The sequence below is a fragment of the Zootermopsis nevadensis genome, unplaced genomic scaffold (assembly GCF_977971745.1).
Source record: "Zootermopsis nevadensis isolate Lab colony 2312 unplaced genomic scaffold, Znev_1.0 Znev_ptg000094l, whole genome shotgun sequence".
NCBI lineage: Eukaryota > Metazoa > Arthropoda > Insecta > Blattodea > Termopsidae > Zootermopsis > Zootermopsis nevadensis.
Window position 1 is genome coordinate 98,280 of NW_028259225.1, and position 23,744 is coordinate 122,023.

Sequence of the window (23,744 nt, forward strand, 5' to 3'; positions counted from 1 at the left end):
ATACTTATTCTATGTTTTGACTGTGCAGAGTAACCCACAAATTAACGCATTCCGGTTGCCATAGCAACATCCGTCAACTTGGAGACGGTAATATGGAGTACCAATGAAGGAATTACATAAAAATATTTCAATGTATTGGCTATTAAGTTACAGTAACCCATCTGTTTGGGAACAAGTCATGAAAAAACTGCTACAAAATTAAAAAATCATAACTAAGGCATGACTAGTGGAGTTAACTGAATGTCCCATAAAAAAGTCGTGGAACTGGATATGTGTTATGATGTAGAAGAAAGAAAATTAATAGTAACAGAAATAACTGATTTGGAACCTTATTTCTCAGCAACAAATGTAATTTACTGTGCCTCCAAAATATTACAGGGCTTCATTAAGTTCTACTTACATTACCAATTACATAGTCTTCCACCAAACCCATATTTTATTTCTATTACTTTGTCGCACATGTAACAACTGCTGATTATCACCGTCATTAATCCAAACCAGCTTAAAAATATCTGTGACTTCCATACATAGAAGACTTATAAAATATAATTGTTATTTACAAGCCTGCTACTGAACTAAAGACATGAATGACATACAGAATTATCTCTAGTAAATATGTGCATCTGTAATTGGCTCTGACCTTGAGATCACATGTTGTGTTCAGCAAGAGGTTGCTGGGCTTCAGGTCCCGATGTAAGACATTGGCCGAATGGATGTATTTTAGCCCACGTAGGATTTGGTACAAAAAATAACAGATGTGGTCATTGCTTAGTTTCTGAAAATTTAGAAAGCAAAAATTCATTAACTATTGTATGGTATAATGCATTATTTTCTTCCACAGACTCAGATTCACAGTAGATCACAATTGAATGTCAGAGGATAAATCCTGAAAAGGAAAATAGTACTTACCAAAGCGAGGAGTTTGTATGAAGTCTTTAAACACAGAAGGCATTATTAATCGCTACGTTGTATAAAACTCAACTGTGCACCACAAAGTTAATGAGAGCCCTCGATGAATGAAGAAAACTACTGTAGCTGACTTGATAATAACAGTATAATAACAATACGCTACACAAAAGACAATGGAAAAATCTGTTAGATTCAGTGATTAGCATGACATGGCATGGCAAACACTGTTTCTAAGCAGTTTCTATCATAACACACAGCATGATTGATCATTTCAGGAGTCCAGTATGTATGCCTTCTTGCTACCAGCGAGTTATGTTGTGAGTAACAAAAGCACCAACATTCATTCCATAATTCAAGGTGCTTTTGGTAGAACTCATTCAAGCAAAAGATCTGTTCCTTCACTTACATTACAACAATTCACATTTACAAACTCCAAGTGACCCTCCACCCTCTCTTGATTTATGCACAATCTCCATGACCCATCCCTCTTCTACACTTCCAAACTTCACCAATGACAACATTGAATTAATGACTCTCAGAGTAACCCTTGACTTGATGGATGGAGGAACACAACACAAGCATGCATAACTCATTTATGTTTAGGGACAGCAGTGCATCTTCATCTTCAATTCCTGTGCATAAACACAGATGACAGAGCCATTTATTCTGTTAAAAATGTACCAACTCTGACATCAATCAAGGGCTACAAAAATGAAGAATTAATGATAATTATGGAATATCATAAAAGCAAAATATTCTTTATGTAAACTAAAATTTAAAGCAAACTGAATGCAAAACAGAACATGCAGTTTTTAAACTAATGGAGTCTCTGAAAACCTATCATGCACCAATTGGCTACACTGCTTTATCACACATTATGAAATACCAACAGTCAAAGCAGTAAACAAACAAAACACACAATGGACACTTTTACTGTGTAACCTACCTTTATGCTTCAGCAAATTCACAACCTATCAAATTAAATTTATATACCAAAATCTTTATACAATCTGGTTTTAAATGAAAATAAGTGGGAATGGTTTAGTTCATTTGTCTGGATTGGAGCTGATTTGAGTGATGAAAACTGACTGAATGTGGACCAAACTGCTGGATGGTGAACTGCGATAGGTGGGGGGGGGGGGGGGGGGAGGAGAGAGAAAGAAAGAAAAATAGGGGGATTGCAAAGGAAGAATGAATAAATATCCAACTTTCAATCCACATCAGTAAAACCAGTCTTTTGAACTCATTTACTCACAAACATATCTACTTAAAGCTCAAATTAAACAATATGAATGTACATTACATAAAATACTTATCTTATTAAGATCTACAATTTTTATTAGCAACATCTTTTGATAAAGTGGATATTTAATAAAATGCAAAGAAAATTTGTATGTAGTGTCAATATATTTGCAATAACAGATATGAATCTCAAACCTAATGGAACACACTACTGACATTCATTTTCCTTACTGCTGTTGAGGATGTATGTACTTTCATAAAATAAATTATTGTAATTACCTGACTAAGTTTTATTCACAGTATAGTAAAAGAAAAACTGATTCAGCTCTATTCAAAATTCAAATATTATGTACAGTGATAGAACACAGCAACCAAAAGAAAAAAAATACAAGGAAGTAAAAGAATTGTACTGATTTCAGACAATAATCCATGCAGGATTAAAATGAGTATAATTACACAGAAGTTTGAAGAAGAACTAACAAATTAATTCCATGGTGCAGAGGCCTTCTTGAGGAACTAATAGTCCCCCAGCAGTCTTTTGTGAGAAATCAAACTTTGTACTGTATTCACAACAGCCCACTACTGGAAACTAGCCTGAGTAACATAAATCCAATCCATATCCTCACACACCATGTAAGATACATTTTATTATTAGCCTCTCATCTATGCCCAGGTTGTCCAAATGGTCTCTTCTCTTCAAATTTCATGATTAAAATCTTATATCCTTTTACTGGCATTCACATGCGTGCTACATGTCTTGTCAGTACTGTCATCCCTGATTGTCTCAAGAATAAATAAAACTAACTGTGCTGCTACAAGATTGGCGCCAGCAATTTTAAAAAAAAATAAAGGTCAATGTGGTATAAAGAAGGTATTATTAAAAAGTTCACTACAGATTTCAGTATGCTTTTGCATTCTTATGTAGTCAATCATCCCACTTACTGTGAGATAATAAAACAAGGTCACAACCGATATGAAAAGAATCCCAAACCTGGGATCAAACATGCAACCTCAATACAGTAATAAAATCTCATTTCTTCCTTGTATATTGGCATTGAAATGTACTTATCAGGGTTTGTCTCTCAGTATTCCATGGTTACCTTAGCAGATGCCTTCACTTAATCATCACAGTGGCATTTGGAGCAAGTAAATTTCAGCAATGTCATCGCAGTCACATGACTAAAACAGCCCAGCATGCTTAAAAAAGAATCCTGACATTGTACCTGATTACTTGCCTGTGTTTTTAGGAGTTTGTACAGATCTGTTTCCATCAGACACTGTACAATATACACATCCTTCATCTGGTCAATGGTTACAGAACGAAGAATATCTCTGATATCTATTATCTGGACAAAATAAATAATTTATAATAAACAACAGTTAATAATAAAAGAACACAATTGTAGGATTTAAGGTTCTCAAAGTGGTACATATGAAGATAGTTGTTTTCTGGGTTGCTATCTTCAGGAATATAATTGTATCTGTCTTGTCATATTCACAGAGTTTATGCATAATTCTGTCAGTATAACAAGCAATGGACAAAAAACATTTATATGCACATTTAATTTAAAATGAAAAGGTTACTTACTTAGACACCATGAAAACATGTCAGAACAGTTTGTGTTATGACAGAAAATAAAATCACATACCTACTAAATAAAAGTCAGATTCAATGTAATGGGCCAATTTGTGTAATCGATGTGAGTTCAAAAGTGTGTATTTAATTTCAAGTATTGTACAAGAATACGTAATTGTATGTAGTGTAATGAATATTAACTTGAAATGAATTTTATATGAAGCTCTTCATACTAGCGATGAAGATGGCTGTCTTCTGGGTTGTTGCACCATGCAGTCTGGTAGCAGTTTACTGATGTTTCAGTAGTCCTTGCTGCCTCTATCATCAGGGCAATGAGTCTCTGAATCATCGGTAAACTTATACCAGACTACACGGTGCGACAACCCAGAAGACAGCCATCTTCACTCACAGCCACGAAAACCTCAAATCCTACTTTTCATACTACTCTATATTAATTGAAAAGGGAAGTTACACAAATATTTTCAGTCTTTGAATAGATACCAATATGAATACTTCTATAAGTGCCTCAGGTTCATTCTTCCTTACAAGCAAATAAGTGTTCAGAATGTATCTTATCTAGATGTTTCCCATCATATGCAACAAAACCATTCTATTCCTCCCTCGAAAACAGAAATTATGATAGTGTTTACCATACGATCAGTGGCATTTCTATAACATTCATATAAACCTACTTTAATTTTATATACTTTTTATGAAAATATTACAGACACAATGGATGTGTAGAAAGGAATAGGAACACAGTTTTTTTTAGCTCTTATAGAACGAGAAAAGGAATGAAAAATCTGCAACAAAATTCACCATCAAGTCTTAAAGCGAAAACAAATATACCTAGTGTGCTACGATATACTCACATTTTCGTGCCTGAACCTGGTGAGAATTTTAATTTCTCTCAGTGTTCTCTGACAGTACGTCTGATGTTCAAAAGGAGATATTTTTTTGATTGCGACCTTGGTCTTTGTTACATTATCATAGGCAGATCTGAAAAGAAAATCACATGGAACTAAACAACACACACATTTTCATGTCTTTAAGACAGCACAGTAATATCTGCTTCCCTAAATAAAAATTATATTATGTTACAAGACTAGAATTTTAATGCTGCAACATTTCAGAGGTGTAAAGCATCCAAGTTTTCAGACTATAAAAAAGAATAAACAAAAAGGGTCCCGCACTGGATGAGATTTACCACTCATTCATACATCCTTAATCAATAATTTACCAGATCTTTAACAATACATTTGATATACTAACCCAAAGGGAGTTAATTTTAAATCACAGTGCAGCTTCTGACAATGTACAATATAGCACAGAATCAAACAAACCTTATGAATTAAATTAACGTGATTGTTTGTCACATCTTTCCTATGAACTAGGCAATCCACATGGCTTCCAAAAGGGCAATGTAAACCCAGGTGGCTACACTCTGAGTTCCTTCCCCTTTCCCAACTGGAGACCTCCACACCACGTTTCCCCAATGGAGGTTTCTCCCCCCAGCCTTAGCCCCCTTCAATCTAGTCACACTTTGGGGATTTGCTGGACTGGAAACCCCTGGGCTTAAATCCCCTGGTCTTTCCCCAGAATACTTGCTCCCTGGGGCCTGAACCCCAAGTTTGTTGTTCCAAGGTCCCTGTTCCCCAGGTTTCCTCTCCTGTGCCTTACCCACCTGGGCATGGCCACACAGGTGGCCAAGTTACCTCACTGGGGCTCCACCCCTTCAGGAAAAGCCTAAGTATTCCCCTCCCCCAACCCGGCTCCAAACCGGGGTTCACGGTCTTGCAGATTTACAAACCAAGCGTTCTCAATGTCTGGGGCCATGCCCCCTGCACATTCTACTCTCTGGCCACCCACGGAATTGCCACACAGAGGCTTGGCCGACCAGATCTCCTCCAATGGATGAAATCCATGGGGCTTCTCCCACAGATGGGGTCTGATAACCCTGTCTACGGCTTTACCACCCAGGCATCTCCCCAGAATGATAAATTCTCACAATGTTCAAGTTCCCAGCTCTTTGTTCTACAGGCCACATCTCTGATGCCTTTGCCACTATGACTTGACATCTCTGTGCTTCTTACCTTCTTGGTTGCAACACTGAACCGAGGTCATTGCTGAACACATTGTTTAAAAAATGTGAATATGATCAAGAAGTGTTGCAATGAAGTGAACCTAGGTGACTGTTTGTTGAAACAAGTTGAATGGAGATAACTGGTGCATCACACTGTTGTAACAATGACCTCGGATCACATTATTAAAACAAAGACTTTGGGTACCATTGTTTAATCTGAAGAACCCCTTAGGAATTTCACTGTACTCCAATGAGTACACCTTTCAAGTTTTGTCACTTTTTATATCTGTGATGTTTCTTGAGAAATATTCAGCAACATTTTCATCATCGTCACACTACCGTTTTCTTTAAAATTGGTTCACAATAACGTCCACAATCGTATCAAAATATAGCGGTAAGGAAAAACAATCCCCTGTTCTGAAATTGGCTGCACTTATAAATGTTTTGTTACCAAATATCCTTATTAGTGAAACCATTGGATGGGTTGTGCACATACAGGCTTGGTTAAAATTCAAATACCACCTGATTGGTGTTGTGCCTGACAGCAGACAAGTACAAACTGCGTATAACAGTCCACGTAACCCGTACCTCTTCGTTGCGATGCTGAACCAGATTCCCGATTCTAGCGAGGGTTTTCCTTCAGCGTCATTTGTTGTGAAAAGTGAGGCACAAACCCAAATTGGCTAAACTTGGTACTTTGGAAATGCAGGACAGTCATTCAACAATCATTAATTTTGATTGATATGTTCAATGACAAACTAACAAAACTCTTTAACTACAATTTCATTAGCCACTCCAGTGTGTTCGTGTTCTCTACAATGAGCTCAGTTGATGATATGTGGGTTGATAATAAATTTATAAAAAAAATTATGAATGTGCAACACACTGCAGCCATCACAGCAAATACGAATCCCGACTGTGTAAACAATTTTTTAACTTAGAAAGTTTAGCGATGACTTCCTTTAATGTTTAACAAACTGTACACTGAAGGGGAAAAAATTGACGGTGGAAGGAGTGGAAGTAAGAAAAAGAAAACTAACTATAGATCAAGAGACAGAAGACAAACACACAAAAACATGATAAATTAAAAACAAAAGAAGAACATACAGACAGAGAGCGGATAGACACTTCATGTCCCTCCCATTATTTCTCTTCATGCCAGTATCTCCTGTGACAGTTCTGAAACAGCCGTTAAGTGTTGCAACAAAGCACTACTGATGAGCAACGTAACTTGCATGGCCATGAAGGAAGTTTCTCAGCTCGACGCAAAACCAGAGAGTAGTGCGCGCGAACGAGAAGCCCAAGGGAAAGATGATAGGTTGTACAGAGAATATTACCGCGCAACATGTGTTGCTTTGTTAGCCATTGTTTCACATCAAGCTCTTGGGCAACTGTTTGTTTGGAAAGCATCGCTAAACAATGTGTGTACAACCCACACATTATTATTCCCGGCCATCAGCTATAGAAGTTCAAATACACCATAACTAAAACAGACAGCGGCGAATACTTCATTAAACTTCTCTCTTAAATACTGATGGTATCTTAGCTTAAATAATCCCTTCAGATACTGACATAATAGAGCCCAACTTCTAAGTATCACGCCATGCAGACGTATGGGGAGTGGAGATACAGCTCCGCGTATTAGCCTCGCCAACAGATTGACGTGAGTGTTTAGGTACACGCTCCGGTTGCCTTGCCCCCGAGAACAATTCCTTGGTACCCATTGGGAAAGTGGCTGGCTGCCCTCCAGAGACGGTATGGAAAAATTCCTGTCCTATCGGAAATTAACCCCCAGCGAGTTAGCGTAATGACTGACATCTGTTATTATTTTACTGTTCTGGAATTCGTAGATTCATGGCCACAACTACAACCATGACCGAGGAAAATGATAAAAAAAACCCAACAGGACAGCCGATATGCGAACAACTGACGTCCTGAATATGAAGCGGTAGGAAGTTACGGGCCGGCATTCCACACGGGAACACAAGAAACGCATGCAGGATTTTTACATTGACACCGTTTTATAGCAAAACCTTCAGAGAAAGACAGATCTGAAGAAACTATTAAACAGCATCTTGAGGAAACAGGATGTGGTAAGGATGGCTGTCTTCTGGGATGCTGCGCAAATCCTACTTGGGATGTGGTAATGTGACGCTGAAAGACATAGGTTAGGATGGGGTCTAATGGCGTGATCTTAGTTCAGAGATGTTTCATTTCAGAACTTCAGTACCACAGGCGTAGTTACTAGGAGGCAGTTCGTGTTATGAGCCAGTTCAATAAGAACGACGCTAGGCACGGAGCGTTCAGCTACGTTGTTGTTATTCCTCTGTCGATTTTCCTACGCCAAACCGAATAAGTATTCGTTTCACACGCCGCTGACATGACATTTATTCCAAGGGGACATTCACAAAACTTTCGGACTCTTCAGCCGGAATAACAACTATTCTTTATAGTGATTTTCCTTGGTGTTCTACACCTCTGATGATGCAAGAAGTCCAGAATTTCTTTAGTTGAAATATCAGTTGAACAATCTAGGAATAAATGCACACACTGATATTGTGTGTGTGTGTGTGTGTGCGTGCGTGCGTGTATATATATATATATATATATATATATATATATATATTAATTAAGAGAAATTTTTATGTTCGCAGTAGCATGATCTGATAATATGAATAGCAAGCCTATCTACAAGAGTAGAGCATCTTGAATTTTGGTAAAACGTTTTATCACGAAAATGCCCAAACCTCTTAAAGACAAACTGCCTCGAAATCACATGAAGGCACGGAGATCAATAACTATATGTAAAATGCAAAGTAAGAGCCTAGTATACAGCTTTGTTCCATCACAAACGGCAAACAATGATGTATCTTTATTAATTAGCTTCTGTTACGTTTCACATTACTTAATAATTTCACACCAGTCAAGGTTTCTAACACCAACGTCAGAAATGTCAGTAAACTATGTAAAATTACACTATTCACTGCTGCAGTAATATGTTCTGCCCCACGTACGTACACCATCTCTCAACTCCGGTAGCGAACATTTCGTATTTAAAACAAAAAACGACAACCTTCATCCACAGAAGCTGGTCCACTCAAATCAGAACGTAAACAATGGCGCAAACTGACACAGACTACACAAAGGAGTTAATAATTAACACCGAGCTATCATTTCCGTTTGTTTGGTAGGACAGAATAATGTATTTCGCTTGAATACAAGTCGGAAGGAAAACCCGAAGCAGATGTTGGCGGTGAGCACAGCTATTTACTCTCGTTAATTAGAGTAAAAAGCAGAATACACTCTACTGAGTTTAGATGGCAAAGTCACACTTCGCGAGACAGAATGGGAGTGTCTGTTTATGTACCAGCACTACAGCAAAAATAATTATATTTACGTCTCGAGCTGAGAAACCTCCCTGAAGCAGCCTACTGCGTTTTACAGCCACACCAAAAAGAAAAGTTCTACAGATTCCGTAGAAGTTTCTATCAGCTATAGAGCTTACATAGTATCGAATAAGAAAGTGTAAGGGATATTAATGGCCTAGTCACGAGGATATGGAAACAAGAAATGGGGATTTCGGTAAAATAACAAATTTGTTTGGTTCCACAATAACCATGAATTCAGATTAAAATAATGCGGTGCCTGTTTACACGAGAGTTCTCTTAGACCTTCAGCGGAACGACTTTCGGTGAATTTCTCTAGGAGAGATCGTAGGTTATGGACGATGGGCCACTGGACAGGGGATCGTCTTATCTGCGATGGTGAAGAAACGTAGGGCGGGTCCCAAGTGGAGCCAGAAGCAGCCGAGGCGCTCACAAGCTCTGCTGGTGTGAAGACGACAAACAGAAAAATGCACAGCTGTCCCGCTATACGCCATGTAGGCGCTTGGCGGGGGGAGATGCGGTACAGCTCCTACTCATTCTTATCCTCGGCACTAGATAGAAATGAGTGGTTTAGCGTCACGCCCCGGCCCCCGGGAGGACCCCAGCACCCAATGGATAGAAGGATACGTGAGCCCCAAAGCCGGTCTGGACGCAGAGACTAGTGGAAAAATCCTCTGCCCCTGACGGGGATCGAACCTCGGTCGTCCAGTCCGTAGTCAGTCACTACACTGACTGAGCTACCCTGACGATAATCTAACATCCATTAACGTTACATTTTTTGCGGTAGAAGCAGTAATTCATCCAAAAAAGGAACGCCCTCGCCCCATTCAACATACCAATTACTACAACATCTTTTAAGAAACACTTTAATGTGCAGGATATTTGCAACTTTCGTCAAATAGGGGCTACAGAGGAAGGTATCCTATACAGAAAGAAATAAAGAACTAGAAAGAACGCCTGACACATGTGTTGTGGCCGATTACAGTGGCCGCACAGCATTTCACAGCTCGAACACACGATTGTTGGTTCGAATTCTACTTGGGGCAGGGACAGTGCCCGATCCCTCATCCAAGGTATATACCTACCATGTGGTATTAAATAAAAAAGGTATACACTGTAAACACGTCGAAAGGAGTTTTACCAAGAAAGCAGAATAATATATCGTATATGATAAAAATGTATCTAATACGAATATGTACACATGATATGACACTAAGCTGACTAGCGACTATTAATAATAATTATTTTGCCCTTCGTTTTATGTGAAACTAGTGACCGCTAAGCAAACTAATCGTTCTATTGTCGTGGTTCAGTCTGACTGGATTTTCCACCCAAGGCTTTTTGTGAAAACATTTTCTCGTGCTTCTTGCATGATGTCAGGGTTCATTATGGCAACGAGAAGGCTACGCCGTTGTAATAAGTATGTCCGCATTATGCAACAGCCTATGTGAAATTCTTCAACTGTCCAAGCAGAACCGATGGCTGAAAAAAGCAAAACGAGTAAACGAAGGGCACAAGATTAAACGGAATACGTATTTCATGATCAACAGACTGAGATGTTTTCTTGGGACCTCGTTAGTTACTTGTTTGGTTCAATAATGAAAGTCCAATAAAACATACTTCACAAGTACCGTAACCTCAAAATAAGGCGATGAAGTGTTTTTTCGTGTATACAGTTCACAATACTTCCTTTTATTTCATAAATATCTCGACGTATTCAGGAAGTTTGTTTGCTATTCACTGGCTGCTGGTGAGTCAACTGCAATGATTCAATATGTATGTTTGGAAGTGGCGTAACATCTGACTTTGAAATGTTTCAATGATTTGTAGAACTCCAGCGAATGTAAGACCAGGCAAAGTGATCGGACTTTATTCAGACATCACTTTGCGGTCTTGAGAACTATCCGCAATTCTGGAATAGTGCCACAGTGTGTTTCCCAACATTGGCTGTGACGTCTATTTGGGTTATTTTTTGTCGGCCAGAGTAAATCGTACCACTTAAAATTAAATATCTTCGACTAGAATGACCAGATGATTTAATTCACGAAAGTAAGAGAAAGAAAAGAGGTGTTTCGCTTCACCTGAACACAAGCTAATTATAATCAGCAGCATACCTATAATAAAATAGACGGGAGGATGAATAATCTATTTATGGCGCACTTCGTCCAATATTTCACTCGCAACAGTGTTAATTACTTTCCAGAGCGATATAAACATAGGATTGATTCAGTACAATCAGAGATGTCAGGAGAGGACAGAGTGATAATCCCCAACACAGACATTAAAAAGCGCTTCGTGAAAGATACGAGGTTTTAAAGGCGATAAAGATGTCGAGGATGGCCCTCTGTTCCTCCGAACCTACAAGTTCAAGCGGAGTTACAACACAGAAAGTCAATATCGGTATGAAAATGTGATCGGTTAACCGTGCGTCTGACGCGTAATAAGGATGCCCCGAAAAATGGACCAATGTTTCTATAGCTAAACAAGATCCGAAATCGGCAGATTTAAAAGTAAAATTAGAGCGTCATATCAAGAAATTTGTTTCGGAGAGTGAAAGTCTTCGTTAATCAGTAACAGTGAGAATGTGAGGGGATGTAAAAATTTCACTTCCTTTCAGCATAAGTTCAAGACGAGTTATAACAAATCTTAAAACGCTCATGGCACCACGTGTTGACAAATATGTTTGAAACTTAATCAAAATACCATTCTTGTATAAAACAGGTTGGTTTTAAAACGCTTTCATATCATTCAAAATATTTAAGTAATGTTCTTTTATGACCTTGGTCGCACCGTCAATGTCCAAGTTCCGTGCCCTGTTACCAAAGTGTTTCGATAAAGATGCCCCATGTAACATTAAAATCTCACAAGAGTTCGAAAAATAATAGACGTAGTAGACAATGTGACGAAGCATAAGCAGGCCAGTGTTTAAGCAGTTCTCCCCGACAGACTATTAATTACTGAAAGAACTTCCCTAACGCTTCGGTATGAAATATGAAGTCACAGCTTGTCAGCCAGTTAGAAATAAATTAAAAGTTATTTTAGTCCTGGGCACTAGTAAGATAAATGCTTACATGTCCACATTTTTTTTTTAAATTTGCCCAAATTATATTTGAAAATTTATATTTCACCCAATTATTAAATAAAAAAAATAATACGTGCAGAAATATTACACACAAAATTAAGAAACTTCAGTAGAAGCATATTTTTGCTTCCCTTGTTCAGTTTGTAACCAAGCAGAACTAGTGTCTTTTGTTAGCCACAAGACGGAAGCTGATCTCTGCCTCCCAAAGCAGTAATCCGCATCCTGGAAGAAAAACAGCTTCTGTAACCCCCGTTTACTCCAACATACAGCAAGGTTTATAGATGTAAACTCGTGTTTCATTCTGAAACCGTTTTAACTAATTACGCTGCAATGATTACACCTCTGTCTATATAACTTGATGACTTAATCTAAGTAACTCTGCCGGATATAATAATTTATATTTTGGATTGCGGTACTAAAATTAGACCTATTAAAAGTTTCAAACGCTAAGTTCCGTATAAAATTATTAAGCTCTACGTCATCACTGGCACGTGTTGATACGATGCAAAGCACTCTTAAAGCAGTCTAATTATGCACTGTTCTAACAATGCACGTCAGAAGTACCAGCGTGGCACAAATATTTACTAAGCCTATTAGTAAAACAGAATTTACTCGTTCATTATCAGGTTATAAATGTACTATATTTATCTGTCAACACAAATGAGTTAATGATAGATACATGAAAATCATTTTAAATTCTTGGTCATTTCGTATGGAGGACTTCAGGTTTTCACGACGGTGAATCAGTAGATGGGTGCATTTGGTCGTAGCTCCGTGTAGTTTGGTAGAAGTTCACCAACGTTTCAGAAGGCGATGAGTGACTCATCGCCCTGATGATGGAGGTAGCAACGACCTCTGAAACGCTGGTAAACGTCAACCAGACTACAAGGCGCGACAACGAAGAAGACAGCCAATTTCGTACGGAAATCTCTCTCTAAGCGACGTCTGAATTTCGATTCGGTACCACATATTTGATATTAGAGTTCACGTAATTAACGGACCAACGATGTTACACATTGGTGACAATATGGCGATGTGTAAACTAAAGACAAAGCCAGTCGTGCGTTCTGCATGCCGCGTTTTTATGCTGCCTTCCAGAACTTCTTATCCCTTTAGGGGAATTGTCTCTTGCCATTCGTACAATCCCATTAAGTGTCATTCGATATACATGCGTCTTCCATTCTGTTCTATATACATTAATTCACCCATTCTCCTGTTTGTGGATCCCGCACTGATGCCTGATATCTCGTGCAGAATAATTACGCGTATACAAATTATGTATAAAATCTAAATGTTAGGTTCACTGGATAAAACCAAGCTCAACCCCCGGCCTGGGAAAGGTCCGTCAACTGTTTCAAGATATCTTGATGGGGAAGACTCGTGGACGTGAAGATGTAGTCCAACGTAAGGAAAAATAGCAAGTTTCTCCGAAAGGCAGGCGACGAAATGCCGACAATCCATTTTCGAGTTTCTCTGCTCCTTGTGGCAAATCGCATGACACTTTTGAACTACACGCGCTTCTGTTGTGAATTCTGATAGATCCTGAAGGCAAATGATCGAAACGGTGTCCATCAAAGGCCTAACTATCTACAGAACAGAGCCCAGAATAGCTACCAGGCAATCAGTTAGTTAAGAAATGGATCACTTTTATGGAATCTGAAGGTTCATTATCGTGTCCACGACAGCGCACCGCTGTCCCTATCTTGAGCCACGTGAATCCAGTCCATATTCTTCATACTTCAACCTAATTCCTTTATATATGTTCCTTTCTAGGTGTTCCAAGTGGTCACTGCCCTGCAGGTTTTCCGATAAAAAACTTCGTACGTATCTTTAACTTACCCCGTGCATGCTACATGTTCCACCAATCTAGTTTTCCTTGATTTGGAAAGCATTAACAAGGAGAAAACATATTAAGAATCAAAATTAGATATACTAAAAAAAACTGCCTCGAGTTTAAATGGGCTAACTTTACCGTAAAACGAATCGATGGCTTTCAGGAATGGGGTTTCGTTTGAGAGACAGTGTTGAAGAGTTAATTAAATGGGTGATTCATTCTTGGGTTACGTAACGTCATTGTTTCAAAGCTATGAACGTTTCAAGGAGAAAAGAGAATTCGAGATTTTTGCGGGGCAGTTTCAAGGATTTGAAACTGGACCAATATGATCTGTTTTAATTCAACCAAGAAAACGCTTCAGCACCCAGTTTCGAATGAAAAAATGCCAAAAATAACAGTACGTCCACATTACAAAGCGTGACAACGAAACTCGAAAATAAAGATAGAACTCTGCTCTTGAAAGAGAGACAGAATAAATTGACAATAGCATCGAATAAATATACAGTAACACAAAGAAATAACATATGGCACTATTGTCTTCAGATATACTTAACTGTGAGAATTACATATTTACATCTACGAATTTTATCCAAACTTAAATTGATAAGACCATTGACGTCCATCTATAGCTAAAAGATTATCAGTTCCTTGTACCCTTACCTTTAGCACAACAAACCCAAGAATTCTGCAAAAGTTATATTTAAAAAACCGCAAATAAATGAGAATTATCCTATGAAATATCTACAGGACAAAGCAGTGAATAAATATTCTGGAATATAAGTCAGAAGGCTGCCAAGGAGGGACAGGATATTCTGAACTGGCTACTAAATGCTGACGGAAAAGGCCAGCTTGAAGGTCAATGATTATGTTAATATACGTGTGAACAAAAAACAGCATGGCACCTCAGACACAGACATACGGAATTTTTCCATTCATTATCACGTCCGCAGCGCCTCTGTGTTCACAACCAACAGGTGTCGGCGGAATTTTCCTGGAGCAAAAATGGCGGAAGCGGAAGTGGAACTTGACAACTTACCTCCACACTCACAGTTTAAAACTAAGCTGACACAACACTCGCGCAATGCTGACATTAACACGGGAAGAGAAGCTTACTTTGACATCCAGATTAAGGATCTGCAGTTTCGAATCCACTTTGGTGCCTGTCACTCCTTGCCCATGTCCAATATCGTATTTTACTGCCCGTTAAACAAATAAAAAGCAAACTTCTCCCTGGTGCTTAACTAAGCACCACATCATGCAGACGGAGGGGAGGAGGTATAGCTGCACGCATTCTTAACCTCTGGAATAGGTTAAGAAGGACGGAGAGTGCAGAACGGGTAGCTTCATAATCTGTCCCCTTTGCCTGGTACCGGCAATGTGGGCCCCACAGTCAATCTGGACGTTGTGGCGAAGAGAAAGGTTCTGCCCTGCCGAGAGTCGAACCCCGTTTATCCACTCCGTAGCGTGGTCGCTTTATTAACTGAGCTATCAATTTACCCCCACTCTACCCCCTTAAACCAGTATTGTGTATATATTGGATAAAATGGACATACATTTACTGAAACGTCTGAAAATAATTTCCCATAGGTCCATAAAGTTTTCTTTTATTTCCCAAATATGCGTCGCTTTCTGGGCTCGTATTGTATTTCCTAAATATTTCAACCCATTTGCCAGTTCTATTACTTTCTTGTCTAGTGCATTCTTACATCTTGCTACTTAGGCCTACTTCCTTTAGAAAGTTGCTGTATTCGTTTACATTAACAATCTTAAAACCTTGCATATCGTGCAGTGTTGAATATTTATCTGAAATACATAGCATCAGCATACAAACAAAACTGTTTACACTTTGAAAAAAAACACTTAGTGCCAAACGCGTTTCGACATCAAGAGGTCATCATCAGTGGCATGAACATCAATTCATTTGTCTGTCTATTAAATCACACTGATGATGGCCTTTTGAGGTAGAAACGCATTTGATACTAAGTGTTTTTTCAAAGTGTAAACAGTTTTGTTTGTATGCATGATTTTATATATTTTAGATAAGTTTCATTAACAGAAATGTTCAAGACCCATAAAAGTATCAGTAATTATTCATTAAAGAAACAAAACCACAAGTGGACTGAGTGCAGACTGTGGGAAGTCAGCCGAAAATACTTTCTTGCTGGCACCTGTAAAGGTGAATTACGAACGAGAGCAATCTTTCCGGTTGCACACTGTTACCATGCCCGAGCAAGGGTGTTGGCCTTGTGGTTCATACCCGTCACCCCTGCTTTGTTCGCGTCTGGGTCGAACCTGCGGCACGATCATGACAGAACGTGTTGCAGGCCAGTATGACGTGAACGCGTATGCTTTATTTCTTGGAGGCAGGCTACTGGGTTCGAATCTCGGCGGAAGAAACATCCGCATGTTTCCAAGGCTTTACTAAGTCTCTTTAGACAAATGCAAGTATAACACCTGCAAACTTATCACGGCAGCCCCGTACCAAGTTCATCCCTGTGCATTAAGCGTTATCATTTCCTACCCTATTCGACGTTTATAAATTCCGAGTAATTAAATTAAAAAATCAATTCGGTGATGATGGAAGTAACAGTAAATTCCACATGGAATAAATACAAAAGTTTTGCTCAGCCGCTAGTCTTCAATTTCATGCATAAAGACGGCACGTGTAGCTGTGCATGTATGCATGTGTGTGTGCGCGCGTGCACATATTTATGCATGTATTACCGGACCTATCGCAGCACTTGCGTGAGGTGGCAGAGAACTCGGTGAAAAAATCCCGCATGGATTAATTTCAGAGTTTAATGCCACTCAACATAGGAATGTCAATTTATAACGACAATCGAACATACACAATGTACGCTAACAAAATCTACAAACAGCCTAATCTATTTTTAAATGGAATTTCCTCAGCACTATAAGGAATGGTTAGTCGGCCACGACTGTAAACTTATGTAATTAGTTGTGGCATTTGCTTCACTGCAGATGAAATTACTGGAACGCCACAACTAGACCAATAGAATCTTGCTTTAATGAGTTAAAAACAAAGCAAAACGAAGAAAAAATGATACGATGAGGCTTCACATTTTAATATCATCCCCTAAATGGCACGGAATGTCCTGGAATTGAAGACGGGCTAGAAATGTGAAATATACGGGGAGGAGAATTTCGTGATTTTCCCTCGTCCCTCTAGAAAATATTTCGAAAATACATAATACCTTGGTCCACAAGCGCCTCTTCCTACATTACCAATTACTATCACAACCGCTATACAATCTTTGCTGTTGAAACAACGTCGTAAAATAAACCAACAACGAACTAAAACGCCTCGGGTAAATCAGCTGTGTTCTGTAAAGACGGGTAATGACACCGACTAAGATATTTTGCTGCTGTTAGTTTTAAAGACACGACGCCGACCCTGAGACAAGCCCGCGATCCTGCACAGGGCCAGACGCAAGGGCAGAAATGCTAACCTACTCAACCCATCCAACAATCGATACGCTAGTTTTGTAGGCTTATGGAAAGCCTGTGTGCAGGATACGCGGCATGGGGCGTGGCGCGCTTTAGGTGGAGGGAGGGAGGGAGGGGGCCAACAGCAAACCTCCCCTAGGTTCAGGCGCCCTGGCCTACGTCACTAGTGTCTACAGCATGTCGTCGTCTCCTCTCCCCAACCCCCGCCAACCATCCACATCTGCTACATCACTGAGTGTAGCCTAAAGCAATAAGAACACCCCGAATACTTGAATCCCAAGAGCGGTAGATGACGCTAGTGACACACGACGCACATCGCTCCCAGTACGAGTCTAAACCTAAGAGGATTTTCAAATGGTACTTCCAGACCATGATGGGATGAGAATACAATCTAATGTCTCTTAGTAAGACTTACTTCAGAATTAAACAAAGCAAACTTGATGTGCATTACAAGTGTGTTTTGCATACCTCAGAGATGAGAGAGGACAGCAATTGTTCCATGGAAAAAAGTGGTGGAAGTCACTAGGCCACTCTGCTTTATAGGTAAAAATCCTTTTCATTTCAGTGTGCAGTCAGACTGCTATCTGTATTCGACACTTATTCGACTCCTGCAGTACAGGCGTTGTTAATTAACGACATTGTACGTTACTAACAGAAAACTGCATAATGACGAACTTAAAAATTTGTACTCCTCCCCCAGTATTGTCAGGGTGATTAAGTCGAGAAGAATGAGATGGGCGGGGCATGTAGCGAGCATGGATGGGACAAGAGGTGTGCACCGCGTAATGGTTGGGAAGCCTGAGGGGAAGAGATCACTAGGGAGACCTAGACGTAGATGGGGGGGGGGGGGTAATGTCAGGTGGGATCTATGGGAGATAGGAGTTGAAGGAGACTGGATTTTGTTGGTCCAGGACAGGGTCCGGTGGAGGCCTTTGGTTAATTCGGTGATGAACCTTCTGGTTCGGTAAGCCATCTAGTTAGTTAGTACGTTACTAACAAGTTATTCAAAAGTGAGATATGAGGATCTCACGGCGACGGGTAAAAAAATGGCTGAGTTGTTGCGCCGTGTAGTCTGGTAGAGGTTTACAGACGTTTCAGAGGTGCACGCCGCCTCTTTCATCAGGGTTCTGATAATGGATGGAGAAAGCACGGTGCAACAACCCAGAAGACAGCCTTCTTCAACCATGCAAAATATACGATGTTATGTAACAAGGAGTTATAAAACCGTCATAATAAAGGTTTGCCAATAGAGTAAATTTAATTCAGTTCGCATCCTCACAGCCGACAATCTTTAGGCACGAATAAAATATCACTTTCATTCCTATGGTGAGAATGCAAAACGTGGTATCTCACATAGACGGTTGAACAAAGATTAAACATACCTAGAAACCAACTGCTTAGGAGTATATTTGGACTTGAAGTGCATCCCAACCAAGGCGTATGTGGCGAGAAATGGAACTATTCATTGAAAGTAACGTGTTGGCATGCGTGTTGCACTGCGGTGATGTGAACTGAAGTAAATTCACAAAAGGCGACATTGCCCTGGCGGGATTTTATACGAGGATGATGAGCCTGGAATTCTGTTAACAAGGAATTCATTGGACAATTGCACAACCACCGGCTACTCAAATAAGACACTACCATTAGCTCAGAATACGGACTAGTGGTGAACCCCTCTGAAATGAGCTGCTAATGAGATTTTTAACATAACTAACGTTAACATGTTTCATAACAAACATTTCAACGTAAATCCTTTATTTAAATCTACTCACTGACAATATTTTTAGTACTTTAAGCATTATTATGTGTTTTGTACTTGAATGTATAAAGCATAATTTTAATGTATAATTTAATTATCATTACAATCATCATCAATATTAGTTATTTCATTGTATTCGTTATTTTTGTTTTCTTTGTTTGGGTAATATTTTTCATTATTATTTACTATTATTTATATGTATTATCAGGGTTAGCCTGTAATTGGCTTCTTGCCGTTGGCAAACACTGAAATAAATGAATTGAATTTTGTGCTGTATTTGTAATTTGCCATCTTCATGTTGATGCAGCACACTAATACCGAATTGATTATTATTCGACGATTAAAACTAGAGCAGAATTAGAATTTTGTTCAAAGGGGTCTGATCTGTTTATTTTAACTTTTAGTTAGTTTAAAAACAATTATGAATAAACAGACTTACTGAAAACAGCATCAAGCCCACCCCTCAAAACTTTGTAATTAAAATTAAATTCCAACGTGTTTACATTTCGCTTAGTGAATAACAAATTTCATGGTACAGCTCTAAACAAAACTAAGCATGCTATCTCTTTAAACAGTAAAATGTACAGAGCGAAAGTTTAAAAAATAGCTTTATTATTCATATAATGAACCCAAAGAACAATTCATGGTGATTGATCCTTGATGGATTACACGCTTAATATGATCATCTTCGAGGATATTTGGGCCTAGGAGAGAAGACGATGGGGCGTGGAGAAAACTGCACAATGACGAGCTTAAAAATCTGCACTACTCCCCCAATACTGTCAGGGTGATTAAGTCGAGAAGAATGAGATGGGCGGGCATGTAGCGCGCATGGATGGGACAAGAGGTGTGCACCGGGTATTGGTTGGGAAGCCTGAGGGAAGAGACCACTGGGGAGACCTAGACGTAGATGGGAGGATAATGTCAGACGGGATCTATGGGAGATAGGAGTTGAAGGAAACTGGATTTTGTTGGTCCAGGACAAGGTCCGGTGGAGGGCTTTGATTATTTCGGTAATGAACCTTCGGGTTCCATAAGCCATCTAATTTGTTAGTTAGACATGATCATCTTCCTGTTGTGCAACTTCGTGATCATTCGAAGGCACATGTCCTCCGTAATTCTACCACACACTAGAAAATGAGAGCCCTAAGTTGCATTTTTAAAGCTTTGTTGTTGTTTTTAAACCGTTCTTCCTTAAGGTAAACCCAAACTAAGAAGTCGCTGGGGTTTATGTCCGGTCTATTGGGCGGACACCGATATCCTGCCAGCAAAGGATGCGAACCGAATATATATAAAATGAGGGAGAAAAGTTTGAAAAGTGTTTTGGTACTCCGTATTTGTCTACCTCTCACTCAAGTACCTTTCATTTGTACTCAACTACTAAGATTCGTTGGCAATTTCACGACTTGCAGCTGTATAGACAATATCTGAGTAGTAAGTAGCTAAATATTACGATGCAGCTCGTAAGAGGATAATAAAATATTAATGAACTAGAATTAATAGATATAGGAAATACCTGTATAAAATTACATCAACTAAAAGGGTGAAATTTTTTTCACATTTGCTCGTGAAAAATGGGAGAATAATATCAGTAATACATACGAATAAATAAAGTTGGAAAAATGGGGCACACTTAATTACAAGAATGCGCATCGTACAGAAAAACGGTAGCGTTATTAGAAACAGCCGGGGCCGAAAAAGATAAGTGTTAGGGGTACCCACTCTTTTGTACAAGAGAACGCAATAAATAGTCTAATTTGTATTGTACATAATTTGTACAATTCAGCACATTTTTCAAATAATAATACGTGGAATCGCTCCCGGCATACAATCTGAAACATTTCTCTGCCACCTGTTGGCAATGGTTCGGGTCATACACTATTTTTACGACAGGTTAATTACAGTGTTCGCATGTTCGTTGTCACATAAATCTTCCACCATTCCCCACACTAGAATTTATTACAGGACACAGCTATGCTATATATTTGGATGCAGACCGAGCCGGTAAAAACCGAAGACATAATCTAACATCAGACTTGGAATATTTCTAACCAATCCAACTTACCCTTAATATAATGACGACAGGTTTATCAACACCGTTAGTAACCACCTAAAGACTATTAAGCGTCATACCAATGAGTACGACAATCCAAGTTTTGTAACACGGACATGAAAACATAACATTTAAATTTTGTTGTCGGAAACCAGAGTAAGAACGCCTCCGACATGACTGTAAAGTACACGTTCTAAACGTAAGGGAACCATCAACTCGTACTACCTCACATGCACAAACTATGCCCTAAGGCTTAGGGCATAGTTTGTGCATATTAGGGCCTAAGCAGTTCACAAGGACTGAAATGTTTACTAAATTTGTGGTTGCTGTGGAAACAGAACATAAGACACCTTTATCACAAAAGCCCGTCGTCGGATTCTGTCCTGAGCCGGTCAAATCCCATTCATATACTCACTAATTACTTCCTTATTCAATATTATCCTTCCATTAACGCTTTGGTTTCCAGACTAATCTCTTTCCACAATGTTTCCCAATCAAATGAAGAAAGCATCTGTTTCGCACTGACGGTCGAATGCCAAGTACCTACCATATTAGTTTAACAGCCCATTTAGATTATTTATCAAAACGAGCGCTTATATGTAAGTTCAATATAGCTCAGTAAAACTGCAAAAAAGAAACTGCAGTTATTATGCATTCGCTTATTCAAGTCCTGTTAATTAACAATTCTGATCCTACTAACCAACTCATTAGAACGCAACTTCCTAGATCTGTATTAGACACGACAATGAAAAATCCTGCAATCGACTGATGAATGCATATTCGCAGATCTTCATTTTATAAAACTACTTTGTTGTTTCATTGCCTCTCCAAAGTAGTCGAACATAGGCCTAACAATTATCTACAAATTAATTTCTGGAACGACGTTTTAAATGACTACGAAGAGAATTTGCGCGTTGCTTTTTATGTTTGTGTATTAATCCAACAAATTTACATCATCAGAATTAAAAACTGATTTGTTCCTTTGTTTGCAATTTCTTCTGAATATCTCAGACTTGTTTATCATAAAATAAAGAGGAAAATCAATACTGAGTTAGGAAAAAACTTTGCTTTAGTCGACTCGGAAACTGTAATCCAGCCTATAAATATTTAGCGCACTTACACAAACTTTGTAATTAATTTATAATGTAAAGAACGTACTCCGAATGGAATCATAAGCGTTGCCAATGTGTCTCAAATTTATCTTCATACCCGCAAACTACATAACTGCATCTATAGTTGATCTACTACGTCGAAATCAGCAAAGAAAACACCAATAATTGCATTTCTAGCAGCGGAATTAACTTTGGCAGCAGAACTTCTGCCGGAATAACGCCAGTACCTGACAATAACAGAAACGATCATTCAAATGGCTGTTAACCGAACGTCGTGGTCAAATGTTTAACAAAAATGCTTCTTATTCGGGAGGATCCGGGTTCAAAACTCGGGTCGGAGAGCAGCTATCCTGACTGGGGTTATGCGTGGTTTTCCTCGGTCCGTCCAGGGAAAGAGTACTTTAAATTAGGCCATGGACGCTTCTTTCCATACCCTTTTCAATTCATTATTCACCATCATCCTCTCATTCGACGCTACATACTCTGAGCTATTGAAAAAGCGTCGTTAAATAAACTATTGATAAATAGATATGTATGTTGTGCCAGCTTCTGCAAGTTGGCCAGTTTCCTTTGTTTTACTAACTCAAAAAATTCTTCAGAAACTACGGGGCTGAAAATCCTTGTCTCTACTGACTACTCATGGCCTGTCCTTTCTTTTGAACGTTTGCTTCACAGTTCATGAATTGTCAAATGTTTCACAGCATATTCATCGCCCTGATGACGGAGGCAGTATGACCTCTGAAACGTTGGTTAACATCGACCAGACTACACAGCACAACAACCCAGAAGACAGAAAGCTTCATACTCATCGCCCTGATGACGGAGGCAGTATGACCTCTGAAACGTTGGTTAACATCGACCAGACTACACAGCGCAACAACCCAGAAGACAGAAATCTTCATACTCATCGCCCTCATGACGGAGGCAGTATGACCTCTGAAACGTTGGTAAACATAGACCACACTACACAGCGCAACAACCCAGAAGACAGAAATCTTCATACTCATCGCCCTGATGACGGAGGCAGTATGACCTCTGAAACGTTGGTAAACATCGACCAGACTACACGGCGCAACAACCCAGAAGACAGAAATCTTCATACTCACCGTCCTGATGACGGAGGCAGTATGACCTCTGAAACGTTGGTTAACATCGACCAGACTACACAGTGCAACAACCCAGAAGACAGAAATCTTCATACTCATCGCCCTGAAGACGGAGGCAGTATGACCTCTGAAAC

At 39.2% G+C, this 23,744-nt stretch overlaps 1 protein-coding gene across 2 annotated transcripts in view; it reads right to left on the bottom strand.

Moving 5' to 3' along the window:
* The window catches only part of rl (Mitogen-activated protein kinase rl), a 124,791-nt gene that overhangs the window by 32,385 nt on the left and 68,662 nt on the right, over positions 1-23,744 (bottom strand). For both annotated transcript variants that reach the window (XM_022059221.2, XM_022059220.2), the window contains exons 2-4: positions 4,600-4,726; positions 3,387-3,497; positions 641-775 (exon numbers count right to left, since the gene is read on the bottom strand). In XM_022059221.2, the coding sequence (XP_021914913.1) occupies positions 641-775; positions 3,387-3,497; positions 4,600-4,726 (373 nt within the window). The remainder of the gene's footprint in view (positions 1-640; positions 776-3,386; positions 3,498-4,599; positions 4,727-23,744) is intronic.